This window comes from Apostichopus japonicus, chromosome 23, assembly GCF_037975245.1.
Source record: "Apostichopus japonicus isolate 1M-3 chromosome 23, ASM3797524v1, whole genome shotgun sequence".
Classification (NCBI taxonomy): domain Eukaryota; kingdom Metazoa; phylum Echinodermata; class Holothuroidea; order Aspidochirotida; family Stichopodidae; genus Apostichopus; species Apostichopus japonicus.
In genome coordinates this window covers 4,793,109-4,813,976 of record NC_092583.1, presented here as the reverse complement: position 1 = coordinate 4,813,976, position 20,868 = coordinate 4,793,109, and the positions used below count along the sequence as shown (strand labels likewise).

The 20,868-nt window shown below is 39.2% G+C and overlaps 3 protein-coding genes and 1 long non-coding RNA gene across 9 annotated transcripts in view; 2 read left to right on the top strand and 2 right to left on the bottom strand.

The window, feature by feature from the left end:
• LOC139964696 (uncharacterized) overlaps window positions 1-20,868 on the top strand; it is a 49,807-nt gene that overhangs the window by 15,190 nt on the left and 13,749 nt on the right. The window lies entirely within an intron of this gene.
• On the top strand, window positions 1,963-9,327 carry LOC139964886 (uncharacterized). Of its 2 annotated transcripts, none has more exons than XM_071966943.1 (3): window positions 1,963-2,089; window positions 3,429-3,836; window positions 7,834-9,327. In XM_071966943.1, exons 2-3 carry the CDS (start codon window positions 3,452-3,454, stop codon window positions 8,427-8,429), a joined length of 981 nt encoding a protein of 326 aa, XP_071823044.1. In that variant the 5' UTR covers window positions 1,963-2,089; window positions 3,429-3,451; the 3' UTR covers window positions 8,430-9,327. The 2 variants fall into 2 exon arrangements, with proteins under 2 accessions (XP_071823044.1, XP_071823045.1); XM_071966944.1 differs by having other exon boundaries at window positions 1,978-2,089; window positions 3,426-3,836.
• Window positions 10,813-20,868, bottom strand: part of LOC139964701 (uncharacterized) — a 104,592-nt gene continuing 94,536 nt past the window's right edge. For 3 of the 5 annotated variants that reach the window (XM_071966558.1, XM_071966557.1, XM_071966554.1), the window contains one exon: window positions 12,019-12,244. In XM_071966558.1, coding sequence (XP_071822659.1) covers window positions 12,169-12,244 — 76 coding nt within the window. In that variant the 3' untranslated portion in view covers window positions 12,019-12,168. Of the gene's footprint in view, window positions 12,245-12,821; window positions 12,942-13,367; window positions 14,638-15,239; window positions 15,589-20,868 lie in introns of those variants that run through there. The other 2 variants (XM_071966553.1, XM_071966552.1) reach the window with 2 other exon arrangements.
• LOC139964722 (uncharacterized) overlaps window positions 19,249-20,868 on the bottom strand; it is a 41,174-nt gene continuing 39,554 nt past the window's right edge. The window contains exon 2 of the long non-coding RNA XR_011792072.1: window positions 19,249-19,390. This is a non-coding gene — a long non-coding RNA (uncharacterized lncRNA). The remainder of the gene's footprint in view (window positions 19,391-20,868) is intronic.

The window sequence follows — 20,868 nt, the reverse complement described above, 5'->3', positions numbered from 1 at the left end:
GGTTCCCGGCGAAATTTCCTTTCCACATATTTGGATAAGGTTAATCGAAGACGCATGCTCATACCCGGACTGTGAACTCTGACCAACTTGGTGTTATACGAACAAGGAAGTTACAAAACAATTGTGAGGATTTGCAGGTATAAATTTAATGACGTGTAACATAACCTACAAATTCAAATTGAAACTACAAATGCTGAGGAGTAAATGCCAGATAAGAGTGAGGGCGCCCGACGGTTTTGGGCGCTGATAATTTCGACAAACATTGCGAGATTCATGCCTTAAATTGGCTAGTAAGCTGTATTTTTAATCTTTGTCTAATTTCTGTTGATATTCATCCTTCTGTAGATGCGGGGACGTTTATCAGGACCCAAAATCATCGGTCGTGAACCAGTTGATTCTCTCAATAAAAGAGATGATGCAATATAAAGTAGCAGCGTTTGTGATTCCGTTGGTGGCTTCATATTAAGCTGTAACCGTAATCTACAACAAGGAATCGAATATCTCGTGTTTTTTTTAACATTATTATTTTTTTATATGAAACTTAAGTATGGTTCGAGTTAGCTGATCATAATCAATGGAGGCACATGAACCAGTCCCGCGGGTACCCAGGATATAACAATACGAGGTGTATCTTAAATATTAGTTGATATTGTTTGGTCCAATTTACCCATGAAGCGTAGCAACACTTCAGCAGTAATTATTTATTTCTACAAATTATCAAATATTCTATCAAATTTGTTTTCTTTTCTCTATATAAACTTTAATTTTCTCATTTTTACTATGTGAGGGGCCGGGCTCGAAAAGTTCTCTTACTTCTGGTCCCGCTGCCTCATTCCTATAACTATGTATTAACAAATGTATATCATTGTGATTTAATGCATAGAAATAAACGAAACGAAATTTGATCATGTTCCCTTCATAGGATGTAGAAGGTTGCTGTTATTAGTTAGGGGAAGGAGTTGTTGTGAGACCGATGTTACAGCATTTGTAAATTGTCTTGTTCTCTTGTATCGATTTTTGAGCTTCAATACTACACGTTAGAGATAGAAAGGTAACACCATCTCTTCCTAAGCGACAGCATAAACTAACTACAACCAATTTACCCACGTTCAACTATTAATACCTCTCAGGCATAGGAACAAGGGAACCCCTACCCTCCTCCCGACGGCCCCCACTTAGAAAAGAAGCAGGAGTATGTGCATCCCCCTCACTTTTTCAACTATAGGCATACACTCCAGGGGGGGGGGAGGGGGCGGGTAATGCTAACTGCATCAAAATGTCACAAAACAAATTCATATGAGTAGTGCCAGGGAATCAAAATGATAATTTTTTCATTCATATACCGGTACCTCATGCATTTAGTTTTCTCTCTCTTTTTCGAATTTTGATGATTCCTTGAAATAGACAGACACTGAAATTCGTATAGAAAATTGGAGTAGAAACGTCCAATCTGGGCCACCGTAGTGAAACATTCTTCTGGGATACACCAGACCCCACTGGTATTCTGCCCCATCCCATCACAATCGATAGTTAGTCTTTCTATACTTATCTATACGTATCTAACCAACTTCCTCAAAGAAAGGAAGTACATGCAGCATTATGGGTACATTGCTCTCATATTTGGAAGGAACTGTGGTGTCATTCAATTTCTGGAAACTGAAGCAATTATAGTAATACATAAGCACGATTGAAATACTGATTTGAGTCAGTCTCCGGAGGTACATGAAACTTATTAGCGGGTACCCAAGATGTAAATGTGCACCTTTATGTAAGAAAATATTATCTAGCCTATTATTTGAGTTATATTTGTTTGTCAGTGATATTATATTGCAATATGTAAATGAAGTCACGTAATACCACCACTGCTGTTTTTTCTTTACTGTGAGATTATATGACACATTGCGCAATGGTATACTGAGCACGCGCATTCAACAAATTGGAAGGTTTATTATAGTGAGCTTGCGCATTCAACTCATTAAAAGGCGAGATCTTGAGAGATTGCCACTTCTTCTATTAAATTCATCATCCAGACATTTTACTCCTTGATTTGCAACAACTTGTGGAAGATCGACTGTCTAGTTTGATCAAGGTAAGTTTTATTAAGTTATTTCGATCGATTATAGTTCGTTTTAACAAAAAGTGTTGTCAAAGTTGTCTTATTATAGTTTGCAGCATAAATTTTAAATGTCTTGCTAAAACATTCTCAGAAGAGGGTTATGCGTAAATTAATTTTCCAATATATCGTCTTCAACCATATGTAAAATTTAGTGTTATGAATTTAAGTCTAAATGAAACTATGATGTTGAGTATAGTTTCATGACGTTCAGTGGAGATGTCTATAATATCTGATGCATGAAAAAAAAACTACAACTAGACAGGGACATTGTCGTAAATGTTTTGTCGGGTATTAATTCTTAAATAATTTCATTTTTGCTGAAATCTGTTTGATTGTGAAGACATTGAACCTTTCTAATTGTACATGCAGACTAAGATGCTAACCATGACCCATAGTTTATTTCAAATTGTGTGAGGGGAGTAGAAAGAGGGGAACTCAGTTTGACACTTAGAAATCACAATTGTAATCGCGATATTCCTCTATATTGTTGCTAACTACTTGCGCACGTACTATATCCGAATGGGCGGGGGGTCGCTGGGGGGAGTAGGAGGGAGGCAGCAAATAACAAATAGGAAGTTCTTTGTAAAATTGTCTATATTTTCTGTGGCGAAAAAAATGAAACTCTTTCGTAACGACCCTTCCATCGGGTTCAGCCATATGTTTTTGCTGCACCGGCGATGTGGACTGTCCCTACTTCGGCAGCAAAAGTGTTCCCTGGAACGGTCATCATTAGGTCATTTTAGATTAAAGAAAAGTGGTTTTCAAATTTAAAGTGATTATTATCTATGGCAAAAACTACTGAGAATCAGAGTGAATTGTTGCTGAAAATACAGTGAAAACCAATAAGACAGGTCGACAGTTGCGAAATGTTCGACACACAGTCGTGATTATATCAGTAACGCAAACATACGAATGAGATCGACTTTCAAAGATATCGCTACTTGCGTGATAGCTTCTTTCTCCACCTCTCTCTCCACCCACCTCTCTCTCCACCCACCTCTCTCTCCTCCCACCTTCACCTCTGTGTTTCTCTCCGTCCCTGTCTTTGGCTTTTGAGAGAAGGTGGGGATTTGGGGGGGGGGTCTAAAGTAGAAACCCTTCTTTATCTACTATATTATGCAGGTATGTAGTATTTTCACTCACTTTGAACTTTGTTTCGACGAGGTATATAATTATGTATGTGTAAAGTTCTTTATGGTCACAGTGGTTTCACTTTTCAACAGTCAACAAACAGACAAAGATCACTTTTTACCTTCTGATGTGAGAATATTACACTAATTCTTATTCATTCTTAAACTCGTTTTGTCAGCAGAATACTTACTGCCGCTTCCCGAAATGGCTAGAATTAATAGTTTTCTACCACATATCCTACTGTTGATGTCTGTGTACACCGCGACAATGATGAAAGCGGAGCCACTGATTCGCAGTTCCAAGGAGCCTTCACCTTCTCAAGGGGTTGATATCGTGGACAACATAGATACGAACCCCTATAACTATATTAGTAGCTCTGATGTTATCGAAACTCTCTACCCTGACAACGAAGTCAATGCGGCTCTGGACAATAGTGATCTTGCTGCTATTGAAACTCTCTACCCTGACAACGAAGTCAATGCGGCTCTGGACGATAGTGATCTTGCTGCTATTGAAACTCTCCACCCTGACAACGAAGTCAATGCGGCTCTGTTCGGTTACCTTAAGATTATGAGCGATGAAAAACCAGGTAATGAAATTTTATATTGGTAAATTAACAATTACGATAGGAACAAAGTACACTTGTACTGAAGTATTATTTTAACAGAGAATTTATCGTCTTGGTGGACAGTTGGTTGAGATTCCAAACAGTTATAAGTGTAGCCGTTTGTTTAAATGCAATTCAATACGGGATTAAATATATAACAACTTGAGCGAAACCATGAATAGTTTACATGTAAATTGGTATAATAAACGATCTTGCATACTTTGTACCCACACCTTTAAAATGTGTTAATTATTCATGCTATTTCACGCTACAAACTAGAGACTGGTAATTATGATCATTCATATCGTTGTAAACGGTTGCTGGCTTAAATGGTTAATTCATCCCGTGGTAACACAATAGGATTGTTAACGCTTAGCCAAGTTAATACAAATTACCGTGCTAAGCTGTTATTTACAAGATGTGCTATCCTTCTGTATATAATATCTTTCTAATGAACACTCCTTTACGTGGACACATCCCGGCCGCGAATATTTTTTTCCCAAACTGAACTGACGCTGAAATTATTTCCTCGATTCTGATTGGCTCTCAGATATACTTTAGTATTCAACATGGATCCCTCCATACTCTGTCGATATCAGAATGATCAACACGAACAAATTCAAGATATTCACACTAGCAACTTTCCAGAACTTTTGGTAGGTATATATGAACGAACGTTTATAGTGTTCTTAACACAATGAAGCAACTATTCCCAACTAAACTGCTGCGCCCATTATAGGCAGTCGCAGTCCTCGATCGTTTGTTTACTCGCTTGACTCCGCTCTACACAACACATTTTATGTAGCCTATTGTACTATGTATAGCATACAACACAATACACAGTGCATTTGTAATTGTATACATGTAGCCAGTGGCGTAGGCAGGTACTTTTGAGTGGGGGGCTGAAGACTGATGGCCGGCCTGGAAGAGGGGTCTAAGAGGAGGGGGTGTCCCCCTCCCCTTTGGAATTTTTTGCATTTCCAGGTAGCCTCAGATGCAATTTGGTGCAATATAGCACACTTCAACACCCACTCCATTTTGTAAACTTAATTTTGTATTTTCACCAGGCCTTAGATGCAATTTGGTGCTCCAAATGAGATTTTTTTTCTCATTTCGAAATGAAAAAGGGGTTTTTTGACTGCGAAGCGGGGGGGGGGGGGCGGAATGATACTTCCGCCCTTCCACATTTTTCACTGGGGGGCCGGCGCCCCCCAGCCCCCCGGTTCCTACGCCCTTGCATGTAGCCGATGTACATATGTACGAGGTGTTTGTGTACATTCGGAATTGCGATACTTTTGGTTTTATAATCATAAATTCAAAATGAATTCAGTCAGTGAATCATGATAGGCCTAGTCGAATATGCAGTGGCCGTGAAGACTGCGAGCGAGTGTGTGCCAGCCAGTGAGTGTACACAAAAAAAGGCATTTGACGATATGTCTGTGTCTTTTGACTTGTTCGCTGTTTGACGTTTGACGTGCTCGCTGAGAGCCAATCAGAAGCGAGGAAATAATTTCAGTGTCAGTTCAGTTTGGGAAAAAAATATTCGCATCCCGGTCGACTGTTACCTACATAGAAGCCATATCGCTCCTACTGACAGCAATCACTGATCTTATTGGAAGAACGCTCGCGCCATCTTGGTACACCCAAAACAATGACTCGCGCAAAGGGTGCCTACGTTATGGTAACGAGGTTTCGACGAAATCGTAATCTTATCATCAAAACATAGGCCTAACCTCTCTTTTTTTATGTCGCTGAACAATAATTGACATGCTGTTTAATATTTACCACAAACATTTAATCTTCATCGTTATTTGCTTGGAAGGTCCAAGAATGACTCTGTCGTGTTGCATCTTATGCTTCTTAATTAGCAATTAGGCCTATAGGCCTACTTGACAAACAGGAAGAGCAAACTGTCATCTCAGTCCCAACAAAGCTGGTTATCACCTAATACTTGTGTTGAATTCTACTTTCCTATCCTATCCATTGAATATAGCCTAGACATAGAAACTACTGTAGCTTTAATACAACGATAACTTTATATTTGCAACGGTATAGTAGGGCCCTACTATACTACTACTACTAGTTAACTTGTAGCTAGGTCTATAGGCTAGAAAAGCCGTATATGATATCGCCCGTTCTGTCACTGCCATTGAAATACCAAAGGAAAGATGCAGTCTAGCGGTAATCAAATGGTCTCGCATCACAATTAATTGTTCCATTGACGTACACACTAAACTCGTCACTTTCAAGTCCTGCCAAAGCATAGATAGCTGAGATATTGACCTATTATGGCACTTGCAAACTTCCATATCATGACCGTTTAGATTTTGAGCTAGAAGAGGAGCAAGTTTAGCATACTGAACCCACACCCTTCCATCTGCTCGCTCGGAGTAATATCAACATTTAACCAAAGATTTTATAAAATGGTTTATATCACCTTCGATCCTCCCTATTTTCACACCATCTGTATTTTAAATTATGCTCTTTCATATAAAGGCAGAACAAACAATGATAGTTACTGAGAACATGCTTAAAGAAGCAGCAAATTTTCTCTGACAGTGGTTAACCTTTCGAGCGAATGTACACTACTCTAATTAAGGTGCGGTACCTTATACTGATCGATGAACTTTGGTAACATGTTACGAGTTGCATTTTTGTTCAGTTAAACGACGCATTTCAATTTCTTGGTGCCTTGAAAATGTCGTTAAACGTTCATTATGTTCCGTAGATAGTACTGCTTAGTGTTGTTACGACCCAGTAGTACTGATCGAGCAGCAACAAACTGTTTCGTTGAACCATTTAAAAAAAAAAACATGTTAAAGATTCCTTTTCGCTTTCCATTCCGCATACATATACTTTTAGATATGTCTCACAATCTGTGTGTTTGTTTTTTATTTAAAGAATTTCTTACAAATAGTCTGGAAAATTAATTGTGCACTTCATTGCCTAACATTTAGACTCTACGTAAAGTAGCAATGTAGGTTGACGCTTTTGGGTGAGCGGTTGATCTTCAATTTGCTGCAAGCGACAAGCAGTGACTGGCTTCTATGCATTAATGCAACGTGCATTGTTATGGCGTTAAGGGGTTCTAAGCTATGCTTATATGTGAGAGATTTCCTGCGGAGCGAGGCGTATGTCAATTTGCCCGTTTGGTAATGGCGCTGGAATCTCCAATGATGCTGGCACAGCTATTCACAGTTTTTTGTTTTCACAATTTGACCCCTGGTGACCCCAAATGATCTGTGACCTTCTCTAAGAACGATAGCCTTTTTCGACTCAATGTGGTACACCTACTCACCAAGGTTAAGATTGATTCAAGCTTCCCTTCTTGAGTTATCGTGTTAACAAGCAAGGCGTCACACTCATACACGCACTCATCCACCTACATGACTAAATAGGTTACGATTATCATCGAAACCAAAAACGCCATAAACCCCAGTAGGATGAGAGTGTTCACAATATATAGACTGTGGTTATCGAGATATGCATAATTAAGGTCCATCAAACGAAGAATACGGCTTCAGGTAAAGATAGAACCTTTTCTATATTGCATTGCTTCTATATGCATTCAACAATATGTAATAAATAGACCGATATGCATGCTTAGTTACCGTATCTATTTTAGCGTACGTCTGCAGTGCAAGTAGTCACAATGTGAAACTAACGGCCTAAGTGTACGAGTTTCCGGCTCGAGTTCTACCTAATTAGTGGACTGCTTCGAATTGCATTAGTCGTATGCGTTTTTCGTCATTACAGGACTTTGCAATAGGTCTCATGTAATACACTATATTAGCAGACGTGTTTTCCTCCTGAATGTTGAACTTAATTGATTTTTAATACCTCGATTCCAATATACCGGCTTACCGGAAGTGGACTCGTAAGGTTGGGTGGAGAGGGGGGGGGGGTGGGGTTAAGTGGACTCGACTCAAACAATGATATATGCATTATTATTATGTTTTTCTTCTTTGTTATATTTAAGTATCTGGCAGTATCTACATTCGCTGGGGCCGTGACGAGTGTCCAACCACCGCTAATAAAGTATACAGTGGTCTAGCTGCGGCACCAGATCGTGTTGCTAAGGGAGGAGGCAGTAACTACCTGTGCCTCCCAGAAACACCTGAATACAACAACAATTCGCAGTCTGGTAAACAAGAAAGAAGAAGCTCTATCTATACTGTGAAATACAGGCATGATTTCCCGCCACTAGATCCATTAGCAGAGCACGATATTCCTTGTGCAGTATGTGAGTCTATCGGTCGAAATACTATGCTCATGATCCCTGCTCGTTTATCTTGTCCGTCGAGTGAATGGAACCTCGAATACAGTGGGTTCTTAATGGCTGAGCGAGAAAAACATTATCGTGTTCAGTACGTATGCCTTGACGGTAACCCCACCATTAGAAATGATACAGATCAACGGGTAACCGGTAACGGAAACCCCACCACTAGAAATAATCAACGGGTAAAGTTTGCATCTATGCAGCCTGTCGAAGGTGTGTGCTCTTCTACCGGAGGTTTGCCTTGTGGTTCTTATAAAGACCGATTCGAATTGGCATGCACAGTTTGCACCAAGTAAAGTTTACTTGACCCCTCTGGACTGCTATCTTTTATTCATTTCTTGACTAGTGCGTAATACGTAGTAAGTTTCGTAAATTTAGCGACTAAACTCGAATGCTATGCTTAGATGTTAATTGTAAAAAAAGTCGCGTTATCACTATATCACGTGATAAGTTGAAGTATTGCTCCCAAGTATGCTACAAATTCAAATAATGGTCCTCTCTGTTTTCGATGCTTTTACATTCATCGGAACTTATGTTCTCTGGTAGGTTTTCTGTACGTTTTCTGGTTAAGAAAAGTCACCCAAAAATAACCATGGGCACGAATACTATAAACAACCAAACATTGATCCGCTCTCAACCCCAGTCCCCTTGCATCTAGACTGTGACTTTGTGATCATCGTCAGGTGTCAACGATTCCCTTAGAAAGGGAACAGTTTACGACATATGGTCTTAGCTAAAATGCCAAGAAGTTAAATTATGGTCACTGAAGATCAGATTTCAACGCCATCTTACTGCACCCTTCAAATCATTTTGCCAAATTCTGACAAATAAATGTCCAAATGAACTTGTTTTGGGCGACTAGAAAGAAAAAGAAAACACTTTTAAAAACCTGTACCAAGTTGTAGCATGCTTAAGTTTGGGGCCAATACTTCATATAACGAACACATTAAGAGAACTGTTGTTTTGTAGAATTTTTTATGATCGATGATACCTTCTGCAGTGTTCCTAAACTGCTAAATAAAAGCTATAATTATGATGACCTCGAGAAAGCCTTGGCTTGACCTCTGACCTTGTTGAATCATCTGTTACATTTTACCGAAGATCAGATCTGTAAACGAAGAAGGAATGTCACTCTATTGGTTGTGGTTAACCTGTCTCTTAGTTAGTAAATAAAATAATCACCATGCATACTAATTATGTTTCGAATATCATCATTTGCTCCTTTGTGTTTTGATATTGGATTGTATGTAAGGAAACAACAATACCCCTCCATCCTCTGCTCTTTGGCAACACCAGTACTGTTTATAACCGATGCCATTGCATTACAAAATATGTCACAAATAATGGTCAAAGGTCAAACTACACAGAGGTAAAAACAGGCGCGTAGCCAGGAAATTGCCAAGGGAGGGGCGAAAATGTAGGCAAATTTTCAGAGCCGTAGATACGGCATTGCAAACTATCTAAGCGTAGCGCCACCATGGGTTGGCGCGAAGCATACAAGAACATTTTGGCTGAAAATGCCTCCTAGATGGCTGGCCAAATGGCACTTCCCAGGCCTTGTAAGTTCCATCTTAGCATTTTCTCTTTTGAAATTACTAGCGATATCATAAAAACATTAAAAAAATTAATAAAAACATGCTCAAGGGGGGGGGGGCCGTCTCCCCCTTCGCCGCCCCCCCCCCCCTCTTGGCTACGCGCAATTGCGATACTCTCAACCCTTACGAAAATGCGGTAAAATCCATTTCCCCCTTTTCAGTATTCTTTCGAGTGACCTAAAATCTCCGTTTCTACTGTTTGTTGATGTATTTGGTTGTTATACCTCTTAATTGCTCCATTGACTGACCAACTATTCAGATTGCCATCCCCCCCCCCCCCTCACCATCTTCAATCTTATGTATTTGTTTTCTTTAAAGCTCTTCTAAAACGAGCATGAAAATGATGATATCTGAACCAAACTAAATCACCACAATAGGTAGTTGTATAAGGAACCAGTACAATGGAAATTATAACCGTTTTCATATCAAACTTTCCACGTGTTTCTTAAACTTTGAAACTTTCATATTATCAACTTTTCGACTTTGTTTTCTTGTTATATCGACTATCATTTGTAAATGCTTTATCGAAAGTTCAATATTTTTATCTTGAAATATTGACTTTGAATTTCTGCATGGTATAGCAATTACGGTAAACAAGTCGAAAAATTGACGGATTATGATCAAAACCAAGCAAAGCATTGGTCATTCGATTGTCTGGCACTGTTTAAAGGGTGTGAAGACTCGCACAAAAAAAGAAACGTCTAATGCCGGTAATCTGACCTAGTTTCGAATGAGGTGTAACAGAAGTGTTAGACACTACTATCGATCCCAGATAATACACACACAGCTTGCTACCGTCGGTAATTAGACACTAGTGTATAGTCAGTAAATACAGCTGCGGTCAATACCCACAGCACAGTGTACAAACGATACAGCGATGGACATCTCAGGCCCAGCTAAAGATAACAAGGTATCAGGTTTCCTTACTGCCTGCCATTTTGTAGCGACAAGAAGAAAATGTCACTTGCAAGCAACGGAAAGTTAACTTTTTCACAGGACGGCACACGGTTTGGGGCGAGTCTTCAATGCCTGTAATTCTCTGCATGGGATTCAGGTAAGGGGGGGGGGGGGAAAGGGGGGCCAGACGAGAGGAGAAAAGTTTTTTATTAACCCTCAATTAAGGACTCCAAAGCACAATAGATATGGAGGGAAGATGTAAAGAATTAGTCCCCCTCCTCCATCCCCTGACTCCCACTTGGTCAACCATCCCTTGGTTTTTGCCAACACAGTTAGTTTAATAAGTCAATGGAGAACCTATGCTACGGGAGATGGAAGGTAAATGTGTTACAATAAAATGCAAGTGCTGAAAATATCTCAAATAAAAATCAAATAACAAAGATTTGTAGATACAATGCATAAACGGGAGCACAGTAAACAGGGTAAGTAGTTTTATCTTAAATTGCAAATGTATTGATTGAAATTTAATTTACAAAATATGTAGTTTTAGTATCATTGCACATGGTTCTCTTCCTTGACTTAAACTTTTACTTTAGGTTTTAGTTCTCATGATTCTTGCTTTCAAAGAGCAGCTTTATTAAAAGTCCTTTAACACTGAAATTTCATTCTGAGAAGGCTACAGTGGCTTCCATCAGTTCCATTTCCAAACAAACCTTGACCCAGATATAAATCAGTTTCATTTCTCACGATTCCCACTTTCAAAGAGCAGCTATTACTAACAGTCCTGATCAACGTTCATTCTCAGAGGCTATATTGGTTTCCATCTGTTCTTTTGCCGCAACACATTTCGACTCAGACATCACTTGGTTTCATTTCTCACAGTTTTTCACTTTAAAGAGCAGCAGTTATTATGAACATCCCTGACTAAAATTAGAATCTCATAAGGCTATATTAATTTCTGATGTTACTCCCAAACAGTTCAACCCAGAAATGACCCAAAACTTTTACCCTAAAGTCAGCAGTAGTGGGGGGGGGGGGATTTAAAGGGTGAATTTAAGAAAAAATGAGAACATCCTTAAAAAAAAAAAGCGACAAATAATTATTTTGGAAAAACTTCTGGATGGGGAGGGGAGAGGGTGGGGAGATGGAAAAAATGGAAAAAATGGAAAAAAATCCAATAAAGAAGAAAAAAAGCAGAAAAAAGGGGGTGAGAAGGCAGCATGGTTGGAAATGGAAGGGGAAAGGAGGAGGGGAGGGGAAAATGGGGGTGGGGACACTAAAGTTTCCTCTAGGGCCAAGTCTGAGTCATGGGATTTACTGCCGGTGTTGCGTTGGAAGAATAGTCTTGCAGATTCCGGGATGCTTCCAACTGAGGAAACTGGTGGACGTTCCCCAACTGCAGCTTTTGGTCTAGTTGGTTTATCTCTCTGGTTCGTCACAGTTGATGGTTGTGGTCTGTTGTTCTGACCGTTGAGTGCCTGGTGTCTAGAGAAGTCACTGCCTGTTGTCCAGTGTGGGCTGTGGGTTGGGTTGGCATGGACCCTTAGAGGCCGAACTGATTTGGTAATGGCAGCAGGGAAGCGAGATGCATGAAACCTACTTTGGTATCTGTTGTTGAACTGTGAACACAAACAGGGTAAAATACATTTCACGGTATATCAGGATGGAAGAAAGAGTCGGGCATTGCCAAACCATTTGTGACGTAATGTGAGGTTTCAAACCAAGAAAGGTTCGAGGATGTAAGGTGGGAGTAAAAAAGATGAGAGCCATTGGATTTTAGATTGTGTATTTTGCTCAAATTTAAATTACAACAAATGTGAAGAAATTGGGTCAGAATGGGTAAGCCCTTCCCATCCTCCCTCCTCAGTTATCATATTTGGCAAAAATCATCCCTATTGTCGGGACTTTGCACAGGAACATTGGACAAGAAAGAAATCATGTGCAACATGACTTGATTGCAGCACTGAACTTTGAGATGGTACCCTCTTTAGGGGATGCAACCCCTCCACCTGTCTCCCTCCCCTCCCCCCACACATCACCCTGCACCTTCTCCCATGACCCTTTACATTCCTCACCACTTTAAGCTGATCAGTCCCAGGTCCCAAATATAAGAGAACATGGGAGTTCGGTAAACTAAATCATCATTTGTTTAACATTACCAACATTCAAGGACAAGACTGATAATTTCTCACTCACATTACTAAAGCCGATGCTCTGGCTAACAAGTTCACCAACCCTGTGTCCTCTCCCAGAAACCTCTCTCGTCTTGACGGCGCTCCTCTGGTCTGGTTGGGAAGGAGGTTGATTTTTTTTAACCTGCGGATAGTTGTAAGATGTGATTAAAGCATTAAGCAACTAGTCCATATTCCTTTGGTTAAGTAGGGTAGGGAGGATTTGCTTTATTATCGAAAAATTGCTGTAGCATTTTCCAAAGTGGGAACAATGATTGTATATATTACACCATACCTGCCAGCAAACAACTTATGCTTCACCCCTACCAACCCACCCCCCAATTCCCCACCCTTAATGCCTGCCTACTGTGTTCCACATGTATCATTTTATTTATTTGCTTTATTTCTACTATTGAGTACTTAAGTAAGTTGGTCAGCGATTTTAGGAGAAACTGCGCCAGGTATAAAAACTAAATGCTAAACCATATCACAGGGTACATTTATTTTCGCTGTCATATTTGAAGCAAGATATTTTAAATTAATTAGGATGGCTTTTAGAATTCATAAATACCTTCCTCTGTAACAGATCGTCAATAGAATCACTCGGCAATTCACTTCTGCTGCGGTTAGATGAGTTGTCACTCTCCCTATTACTTTCATCAATAACAGACAACCTTTGTCTTCTTTCCTCTGATAATCTCTTTGGCTGCATCTTCTTATCTTGTCTTGCTCTCGTTTCTCTCTTCCTCATCTCTGCAATTGTTTCTATTTCATCCAGGATCCCTAGCGCCTTCTCTCTCCTCTCCTCTTCCTCTCTCTGCTGCTTCAGCTGTTGTTTTTCATTCTCTCGTTTCAGTCTCAACCGCTCAAAGTATCTCTCCAACTTCATCTCTTCGTTTCGTTTCTTTTCCTCTTCCAGTCCCTTCTCTTCCTCTGCTCTCTGCTGCTTCTGAATCTTTCGTCGCTCTTCCTTCTCAGCAATCTGTCTCTGGATCGCTCTGTATTTGAATTGTCTTATGTCTTCGTCGTCAATCTCCTCAGAAACGAATCCGTTTTCTCTCAAGTACTCTTCTCTCCTCTTTTGTTCTTTCTCTTTATGTCTCTTAACCTCTGCAAACTTTTCATCCTTAAGAAGTTCTTTCAGTTCATTGTCCTTCTGAACTCTAATCTTCTCTTCTATTTTGACGACTTCTTCTTTTAAACTTTCTCTGAGGGCGAGATTCTTCTTCTCTCTGTTTTTCTGCTCCGTCCCTCTTTTCCCTAATTTTTTTGATTCCCTTCTTGACATTCGCTTTTCAATTGCTCTCGAATTGCTCAGTTCTTCCTGCCTTCTGGTTTGCTCCCTCCTGAGACTTCCTCGTACCGGGCCTGCTCTTCTTGACATGGGTGTAGTCACTGGTTCTTCTCCCATCTGATCCTGTCTCCCATCTTGCCAGGAACCATTTCCTGCAATCCAATCGCTCACTGGCTCTTCCCGTGATGTGACGTCATCGCCTCTTCTATTGATAATTGGCTCCTCGCTATGACTTGCTAAATCGTTGCCTTGTTCTTGATTGGCCACAGTATTCTCCTCCTCCTCTTCAACTTCCTCCTCCTGCTCCTCCTCCTCCTCCTCTGACGTCACATCACATTCCTTCTCTTCAACAGGCCTGTTTCTCATCCTCCATGATGGAATTATTGGTATGAAGTCATCGCATGAGGATTCGGCTGATGTAAAAGAGGGCTTACCCATATATCTTTGTGTCGGACTGCGATCACTCTGTTCAATGGTCGATTTTCGGCAATCTCGGACGATGCTGGTGTTGGACATCGACTTTTCTTCCCAGGACGAGATGCTGCTGCTGATGTGGCAAAAAAAAAACAAGAATAGAAAAAAGATATCATATTTAAATTGCATTCAATTACTATCAACGTTAAAAATGAAACCCTTCAAACCATGTATATGCTAGATAGACTCATATTAGTCACATTTGGACTTCTTACTTTCTTCCTTTGGTTTTTTAAATTTTTCTTGCCTTTCTTGCTCATTGAGGAATCATGTTATATGAGTGTTTCAAAAATTGAGGAAAATTTTCTTGAAATTATTTAATAATAACTTTCAAATTGAAATTCATAAATTTTAACCTGGAAATAGCTCTGGTCAAATGCTTTACTTAAAAGGCTCAGTGGTTAGCTCAGTGGTTAACGCCAGTGCCTTTCAATCATAAGGTCCTGAGTTTGAGTCACTCCATAATTTAATGTATGTCGTCCAGTTACAGAGTGGTTGACAATTGACAATTCATAATCATGGTCGTTAAATATGAATCTAAGAGACTGATTTTCGGTCAGATTGCGGCTTTAATAAGCCAATGATGGCTTCTTCGCGAGTTCCTGCTTACAGGAGGATCTAACATACATACACACATACACGCACATACATACAAACATACAAAAGGGAACCCACCTTGCTGCAGTCTCTCTCCTCTCTCCACTGTTTCCTGTGCTCGGTTACCAGCAACATGCCTGCCGTCTGCTCTTCGAGCAAAAGATGTTTTGGTATTCGCACGGCCTTGCTTATCCAACGTGACCAGCTCGGAGTAAGTGGTCGTTGAAACGTCATCATCATCCGATGATTTCAGGATTTTAACCTGTATGAGCGAATGCAGAAATGAAAAACTACTGATGTGAAACTGATTCCATATTGTTAATGTGTCTGTTGCTATCGAAATTGAAACGACAAAGTTGGAACAACTCTTAAAAGCAAGGTGTCATAACTTAATCCTGGTTATGTAGAAAATCTGGATGAACAGTGAGGGGATGCTGCACCACATATACAGTGCTTGTAACTAAATGTATGAGTCCCTAGGTACATACATACTTACGTGTCAAATGCCAAACTTTTTGAGGTTTCTGGATTAGGAGAGAAGGACAGGGAGGGGGAGGGCTATAGTCAAGTAGTATGCAAAAATCATGAAAAAGTAACTTAAGTAAAGAAGGCAGGTTTCGTGAATGGTTAAAACGTTTTATATTTGAGTAACTGGAAAGTTACAACCACCATTGAACTGACATAAATGACATTGGATGTAATGTATACATGGTTCAAGTACAAGCAATGCACCCAGAATATTATAATGAAGGTAAGCCATTTTCTCCCTTGAATTGCCTTGATCACTTTTCCTTCACTCACCCCCCCCCCCTCCCTCCTCCCCCCTTGTAGAAATTCCTTTGAAATATTTTAAGGTCTTCTAGCCATTCCCAGTATTTATCCACTGGGGAGGGGGGAAGGAAAAGATAGTTTGGGGAGATGTTCTGACACCAATACAGTCTCTGGCAAACCAATGATCTTATTCTACATAAATTACACCACACAACTTAATGAACACCAATTTCAGGGACACACTAAGAACCTTCCCTCTTCTTCCATCATGATCAGATTTTCTGCAAGGGCCTTTTTCCAAACATACTAACTGGGAGAGGGGCTTGGCCACTGTTTGGCCTATGCACATGCAACTCCCCTTCCCCCAGTCTGTTCCACCAAAGTAAAGCTATTTATTTGTACACAAATGAAGAATATTCCTGATTTATTCGCAAAACTAGGTCAAACTTTTTAATGTTTCAAACGATTTTCACATTTTTCACAAATCTTGAAATCTTAGAACTTTTCCCACCACCCATATACACATCTCCATATTTCTCATAAAATTCTCTATCCTGTTCATATAAAAACAACAGCTGCATATAGGGCTCTCCCAAATGAATTAACATGGCTGTCATGTTAATTCAAATATTTTTACAGCACAAAACAATGATGTGACATTTAATTAATAACAACATAAGAATGAACATCCCAAACTGGTATGTATTTCGGAAGGGAATTTGTGAATTTAAATTTATGAAAATGTTTATGAAAGTTCATAGGCAACAAAATACTTGTTTAAGTTAACTTAAACATAATGCATGTACATGCTAGATCTACTAGATCGAACTTAGGCCTAACTGTTACTGTGTTAGGCTAACAAATAAAAACTTTGGGCACCTCGGGTATTTGAAATAATTATAGGCAATGCTCAATTTGAAATTCATGAACGCAAATAAACTGAAAAGCAACGTAAGAAGCATGTGAAAGAATCATTTACATTTATGTAACACCTATTTTGTCTAAAGAAAGTAAAATGGACATCGTCAAGGCCACATTGTCATGTACACTACGACTGTAGTTAGGCCTCTGTTAACATTACTGTAGAACTAAGCCTTATGTTAGACTTGGCTAAGTACGTCATAAGATTGATGTGCAACGAACTTTTTTCATTGGTCAAGGAATCGATAAGTAATTGTCACATATTTTATAACTTACCTTTACATCCTACTGTATTGCCAAGTCCTCAAGTTCAAACAAAATTCTCGGTTATTAATGGCTATATTAAAGTTTTAATTCGTTCGTGTACTATTTTTCTAACTGAACGAAGAGCTTGTGAACACACACGTACCAATGTCATCACATATATGAACATTTCCGATATGCATGGCACGCGCCAAGCTATATCACACAGTTAATTCCCATTGAGATAAATGGTATAAATTTAAACTTGCTGTAAGTTTACCGCGAACTGTCAATTGCAACAACATTGTAATTCATCTATGTATCATTCACTAGTATGGTTATTGCTCGTTTAAATTTATGATTGTTCTCTTATCACAGTGTTTCTTTCTTACGCATAATTATTATTACTATGGATTATTTTCAACATAATAAAAACGTATTCTTTGAGGGAAAACCCGTACACCGTATTTATCATGAGTTAACGTACGAAATGTAGCCTACTAGGTGGTAGCTCTGCAATATCGGACACGGAATTAAGAGCTCAGCGGGTTCAGCTTTAGAATTACGATTTATATGGAGGATTAAGTTGAACTAAAACATTTTAATTGGGAATTGAAAAAGCAGTTTACATTTTAGTCGAATGACTTATCCTAGGAACATATGCTCACCGTTGAACTAAAATAGATGACGTCAGACGTTTTCCCGACTCAAGACAAGTTAGGGGTTATTTAAAATTGGCTACATGGTTAAACGAATACATTACCTGACATAAACAGAGCCATTTTATCACTACAAGGGAATACAGATAAATTGCAATAAAATGAAGACGATGAAATACATGGGCGGGATCATTGCGAGGAAGCGCCGTGGGATGATATTAATTTTACGGTGTACCCGTAAGACAGAACATATACACTATACTGTACATAGGCCTTACGCATATGGTCAAGGCTATAATTCCGACTCACCATTGCACGTCGCTTCCTCCCGATCCAGTTCCAAAAGATTCCCTTTCTGTCTTTGACGCTCCCTGAGCCTCTTTCCTCTCTCCTGACCTGACATTTTGAATGTTGGCAACCCATGATATTACTTGCGCCGCGTTATCCGTTCCCTGCTTCAATCCTGGCTCGCCGTCTGTATACCTTCACAGTAAGGAATGTATTACTATACGACGTATCCGTACATATACATGTGTGTGTACGGAAAGCAATGTAGCTCGTAGTTCACGTCGGGCGCAGCAACGCATTGTGACGCAGGCGGATCGGCCTACATACTCTAAAATAGAGAGGGCGCCATTAAAGTTTACTATACATATCGTTACAACTCTCGGATACGGACAGCATATCAGCACATAGTAGTGCTCAGCACATCAGAATAACCGTGTTCAATGCAGGTTGATTGCGCATGCTTGTTCTTTTTAACCATCAGCTTTGCGAGAGCAAATAATGAAGTTTACCTTATGGGAAATAAGAACGGGTTTTTTTGGCATACTTTTCATTTCTGAAATATGATATTTTCTTGTAGTTTGAAACACCTTTTGTGGACTTAATTTAACAATCTCAAATGTAATTTTTATATTACTTATATGCGTTAAGTAGTGTAGAAACAGGTAGAATCCTGTACATAAACACACAAACGTCAGCATTCTGCTGAAGCGCACGCAACAGAAGAGACTTCATTGCCTTGATAGAGCGAGGGAGAGATACAGAGGGGGGTTCCGGGGCACGGAAGTGGAAGGTTCCCCAAGTTTCATGTGAAGAATAACTTGGCTTTCTTATCATCCTAAGTGTCTTCAGATGTTTTACACTCTTCGAGTGGATGAACACCCCATGCTCCCCTTTCCATCAGGTTTATATTCTTCAGGTGGGGGAAGGAGGTGGTTGGAATACCAAAAGTGATTATTAGAAATGATAGCAATTGTTTAAGATTTACAAAAGGAGGGCTGACGGTGCACGAGTCCTAAAAGTAGTCTACACAATGCCCTGATGGGTTGGGGGAATACCCCACAACACAGCGTCGTGAAGAGTAGCATAGAAACATTATCTCCAATGTGATGGAATATTTTGAGATGAGAAAATGGCCATTTTGATACGCTGGCTTAGAAAGTTTAAGACAAAACATAAAATAAAATAAAACATAAAACTCGGAGAAAGAACTTTGTATGGACTCGTTAAATCCTTCATTTAGTTCATGTCTTTACAATATCTTGACATAATACATCTTTCCATGAAAAGTAAAAAGTCCAAAGAAAAAAAAATCATGTAGCACCAATAATAAAAAATATCTCTGTTTACCTTAAATTATACTTGAAATAACACTTTTAATTTTCAAACTGAATAGTCAGTCAAAGTGATGAAGTTCTATTTTCCTGACCATTTTTGACCTATGTTCTAATAATCAAATCAAATATTTCTTCCAGAAAATATTTCAAAGTAGATTAGGAAAAGAAGTTCTAGATGGTTGACTCAAATGTTGACAATCTTAATTTTGGAACCTATATGGGCCTACATAGGTGGAATATATAGATGGCCTGCATAGGCCGTATATACAGAAGGTCTGCATATATAGAGGTCCTGCATAGGCCACATATACAGAGGGTCTGCATAGGCCGCATATATAATGGGCCTGCATACACTCAAAAAAATGAAGTGTTAAATTTGAATCGTAAAGTGTTGAATTTAACACCCCACCCTGTTTGGATTAGGGACAACACCCACCGGGTTAAATTAACACTTCAGAAGTGTAACATAATATAACACTTTGCGAGTGTTGCCTTAACAACACCCATACAAGTGTCAAAATAACACTTCCTGGTGTTGAAGGTACACTACAGGGAGTAAAATTAACACAATAAAGTGTTCATTTGTTAAAACTTCTGGGTGTCAACATGACACTTCAGGATGTAAAATTAACACCATAAAGTGTTCATTTGTTAGCACTTCTGGGTGTCAAAATTGCACTTCAGGGAGTATAATTAACACTCTAGTGCACATTTTTTGGCCTTCTGGGTGTCAAAGTTCTGCTTCAGTGAGTAGAATTACCACCATATAGTGTTCATTTGTCATCTGTGTCAAGATGATACTTAATGGACTATCAACACACAATAGTGCTCTCTCGTTTATACTTCTGGATGTATATTTAACTGTTGGTTTGTAAAGTTTTAAATGTTTATTATGTAACGCAAATACAATACTGTTATGTAAAATTTTGCCAGAAAAGTTTACATCACACCCGTTTAGTAAATATTTTATACAGGTTTTAGGTTAATTATTACCTAGTAATTAGGTAAACAATATGGATGCATGTTTGAATCGCTCACAGCAGAAAGTTACATTTAAGAAAGAGCAAAAAGCAATGACAACACAAACAATTCAGAATGTGGGATTTTCAGCAATTAAACACCCTACTACCTTCCTATTCCAGAGGTCCATTTATTTTATCCCAGTAAATGTAAAACGAACAATTTAGGCTATAAAAGTATTGTCTTGTGGAATTAAGTCAACTTAAAAGTGCCAACATTTTCAAATGCTACAGTTCAGTTACTTGGTCTTTATTTTTTTGCACATGCCTTTTGGTTTCTAGATTAAAGACAAAGAAACAACTCTTCCCAAAGTCAATTTCAAATAAGCAACAACTTTAGAAAAATTCTGATCCATGGGATGAGAAAACATTGAGTGCTGTGTATGATGACTGCTACACTACAGTGACTATGTCTTTGTTGTTGGCAAATGCCTTTTGGTATTCCAGATTAAACGCAAGAAACAACTCTTCC

Bases quoted from the DNA above. Each gene is read 5' to 3' on its own strand.
- LOC139964886 (XM_071966943.1), top strand. From the start codon at position 3,452: ATGGCTAGAATTAATAGTTTTCTACCACATATCCTACTGTTGATGTCT. The intron at 3,837-7,833 runs GTAATGAAATTT...GTTATATTTAAG, and splicing joins TATGAGCGATGAAAAACCAG to TATCTGGCAGTATCTACATT.